Below are 3,216 nucleotides of genomic sequence, written 5' to 3'. Positions count from 1 at the left end.
AAGTTGGTAATTTTGGATCAGTGGAGCTATGTTCGTACGAAATCCAACAAAGCGTGAGAGAAATTTGGGGTAGGGTCCTTGGAATCGTACTTAGCTGGCAAATTGAAGCTTTAAGATCATTATAACGATGGTAATAATGGAGGCTTATGTTTAAACTTTTGTAAGTTTTGTCGCTAAGGGCCAACTTGAACATACCAATAATACAAGACCACGTCTAAAAAAATTACAATTGCTTTCCACCTCTTTTTTAACGATCTAGAAATACACTTTGCGGGGTTTGGTTCAGGTCCCGTGGACAAGGTTCAGAAAGTGGGATTACTTATAATTACTTATATGTAAGTATATAAATATAACAGTTGTAATAGGGAATTGACAAATGAAATAAAGGGTTCGGGTTTGTTGTGTGGAGTCAATTATGCACACGTCTTTAGGTTATAATATAATTTAATTAATTTGTACGATCATGCATCCATAATGCACTCACTACTACTAGTGATCTCTAGCTAGCTAGGGAATTAAGATCGGAATCAAAACAAAACTGCAGAACAGAGATTAATAATTTCAAAGAATGGAATCTTATACTATAAAGAAAGCTCAAATTACAAATATTTCCCCACCCCCTCTAAAAATAAGGAAAATCAAAGAAAAAAAAAAGTCCGTACAAATTAAACTTAAAAATAATTCACAGTTTCCTTCTCTTTGCTCTTAGAGTGTCCTTAGTTTAAAATCTATGTCCATGTCGTGGATCCTACGTGTGTCCTACATATGAATTTATTCTATTTGCTCATTTTTCTACTTAATTATATAATTTTATCATCTGTAAATTTCACAACCCTTCACAGTTTTTTTAGTCCCTCTCACCATGAATTCTCCTACGAATTGATGTTTCACATGTTGTCAGAGAGTTGTTGAAAGAGCAACATGTTTTCAACATTCCAGAAACCGTTGGTTGACGTGTCCCCAACATTACTCTGAATCCACGGGGTGTTTGGTTCCATGGACTGGAAATCGAACAACCCTGAAGGGCTTGTGATGCAGTCTAAGAAACTCAATTGATCATGTGCTTGTTGGTAATACTCAGGATTAGGGTTATTGTTGTTGTTATTATTCTCAACCGTGACATTATTGTAATAATCCTGAGTCAAGTCCGAGACAGGCGAAACCTGAGCACCAAATGAATCCGATGAGGCACCCGTGCTATTATTCTCTGGAGTGTAACTGTGTGAACCAACAAAATTATTAATGTTCATGATTGCTGGATTTCTCAACATCATGTTCCCACTGTGCACTTCAAAACTGTTGTTAAGGTTGTTGTTGTTGTTGTTCTCGTAGTTGTATGTGGTGGCGTTGTTGTTAGTGGTGATGGTTGTAGTAGCACTAGCTGATGCCGTTGGAGAACCCACGGTGGCCGTGGCAGTGGTGGCGGCCGCGGCGGCGGCTTGAATGCGCTCCACCAGCCTTGGCATCCAAAGGTAGCGCATGGCATCCTTGAATTGCTTGCTATTCACGTCACATTTGAGTTGCTTGGCTTGCTTTTGGACACGGGTTCTCCAATAATTCTTTATCTCATTATCGGTTCTTCCAGGCAAATATTGAGCAATTTTAGACCATCTGATCAAATCAATATAACTAAATCACAATCTGGGAATTTAGATTAATAATCATGAATAATTTAATTTAAAAAAAAGGGTATAATGTTTGGTTGCATCTTGCATGCATATTTAATTTTGGAAAATGTAAAACCTTATTTTAAGTGTATGGGTGAAAGAAAAAGAGATGAAGAAAAAAAATTAATATATGTAATGAAAAATGCAAGAAAAAAAAAATTTTCTTATCAGTAAATATTAATTTTTTATTACCGGTTTCCCCAGCGACCATGGAGCTCGAGAATAAGAAGCTGTTCTTCAAGTGTGATGTTGCCACGTCGAACATCGGGACGCAAATAATTCAACCATCTCAATCTGCAGCTCTTGCCAGTTCGTTTGAGTCCTGCAACAAAATGAAATTGCTTGTATTGGTAAAGTTCTAAGGGAGCAAAATACTACTATAATGAAGGAAATAAAGAAAGAGCATTTTCTTTTTTCCTTTATGGTACTTTTATTTTTTCTGTACAAATATATGATTTTTTTTAGTTGTGGTATCAATTCATATAACTCCTTTTTTTCATTTTTCATGAATGGGGGATGCGGACAAGCAACTATCGACAACCTATAATTACATATTTCATTTTTATGCCCCACCACGAACAAGTATGTGCCATATTATAAAGTCCTGGCTAACATAATCCACTACCATATCATGATGCTCTTCATATATATTAGAAAACCGCAAACTTTGGCTTTTCTACCCCCAAAGAAATTGATTGGTGATGAAACGGGACGAGAAAGTGAGAAGGGCTTTTCACACCACAATAATCATAGAGGTGTAGAAGATAGAAAGGCGGTGTTGAAGAAAATAGTGGAACTAATTTTCGTGTCAACAATTGCAATCATGAAATATATCACTTGTATCCTATGGTATAGTATTATATTGGGATAAAAACTTAGAAAGAAAGAAAAAGGTTTATGTATATTATTAATTACCAGCTGAACGAGCTAGGGAGTTCCATCGACCTTCACCATGATTAGCAATGTAATTGATGAGAGCAAGATCCTCATCGACGGTCCAAGGACCTCTTCGAAGGTCCATCTCATCCTCACTTTGGATTGTGGTGGTGGTGATGGTGGAGTTGCTTATCCTTCCTTTCACTTCCATGAGTCACCACCCACTTTGATTGATTGATTGATTCAAAGTTCAAACTCAAAGCAACAAAGGTAGCTTTTGATCTTAGAAGTGTGGTTGAGTTGAAGAGGTAAACAAATTGAGAGAGAGAGAGAGAGAGAGAGAGGGTTTTGCCTTATTACGAAGAGGATAAAGAAGGGTGGGGGCTTTATATAGATATTCAAGGATGGAGTAGTAAACCATAGAGTTGGGATGGGATTATGAGAGAGAGAGAGAGAGTAAGAGGGAAAGTAGAAAACTAAGCTGAAGTAGTAAAAAAAAATGATTTAATTAACGAATACTTAAATGATAATTAGGAGGAAAATAATATATTATTATTATTATTATTATTATTATTATGGCTTTGTAAGTAAGAAAAGGCTACGAACTTTGACGCTATAGTTTGACTTTTCCGGCTTTTGTTGTGTGCGCGTGCGTTCGATGACTCTATCAAAT

The 3,216-nt window shown here is 36.4% G+C and overlaps 1 protein-coding gene across 1 annotated transcript; it reads right to left on the bottom strand.

Moving 5' to 3' along the window:
* Positions 1–552: 552 nt before the first annotated feature.
* Positions 553–2,921, bottom strand: LOC114387110 (transcription factor MYB108-like). The gene is made up of 3 exons (XM_028347242.1): positions 2,583–2,921; positions 1,860–1,989; positions 553–1,611 (listed from the first exon to the last, which is right to left on the bottom strand). Exons 1-3 carry the CDS (start codon positions 2,752–2,754, stop codon positions 888–890), a joined length of 1,026 nt encoding a protein of 341 aa, XP_028203043.1. The 5' UTR covers positions 2,755–2,921; the 3' UTR covers positions 553–887.
* Positions 2,922–3,216: the final 295 nt, after the last annotated feature.

The sequence above is a fragment of the Glycine soja genome, chromosome 15, assembly GCF_004193775.1.
Source record: "Glycine soja cultivar W05 chromosome 15, ASM419377v2, whole genome shotgun sequence".
NCBI lineage: Eukaryota > Viridiplantae > Streptophyta > Magnoliopsida > Fabales > Fabaceae > Glycine > Glycine soja.
The sequence above is the reverse complement of the archived record's forward strand: the minus strand, read 5'-3'. Positions and strand labels throughout refer to the sequence as shown.

Excerpts from the sequence above, each read along its gene's own strand:
- LOC114387110 (XM_028347242.1), bottom strand. The coding sequence starts at position 2,754 with ATGGAAGTGAAAGGAAGGATAAGCAACTCCACCATCACCACCACCACA. Across the intron at positions 1,990-2,582 it reads CTCCCTAGCTCGTTCAGCTG|GACTCAAACGAACTGGCAAG; the intron begins GTAATTAATAAT and ends ATTTTGTTGCAG. Across the intron at positions 1,612-1,859 it reads CATGGTCGCTGGGGAAACCG|ATGGTCTAAAATTGCTCAAT; the intron begins GTAATAAAAAAT and ends TGATTTGATCAG.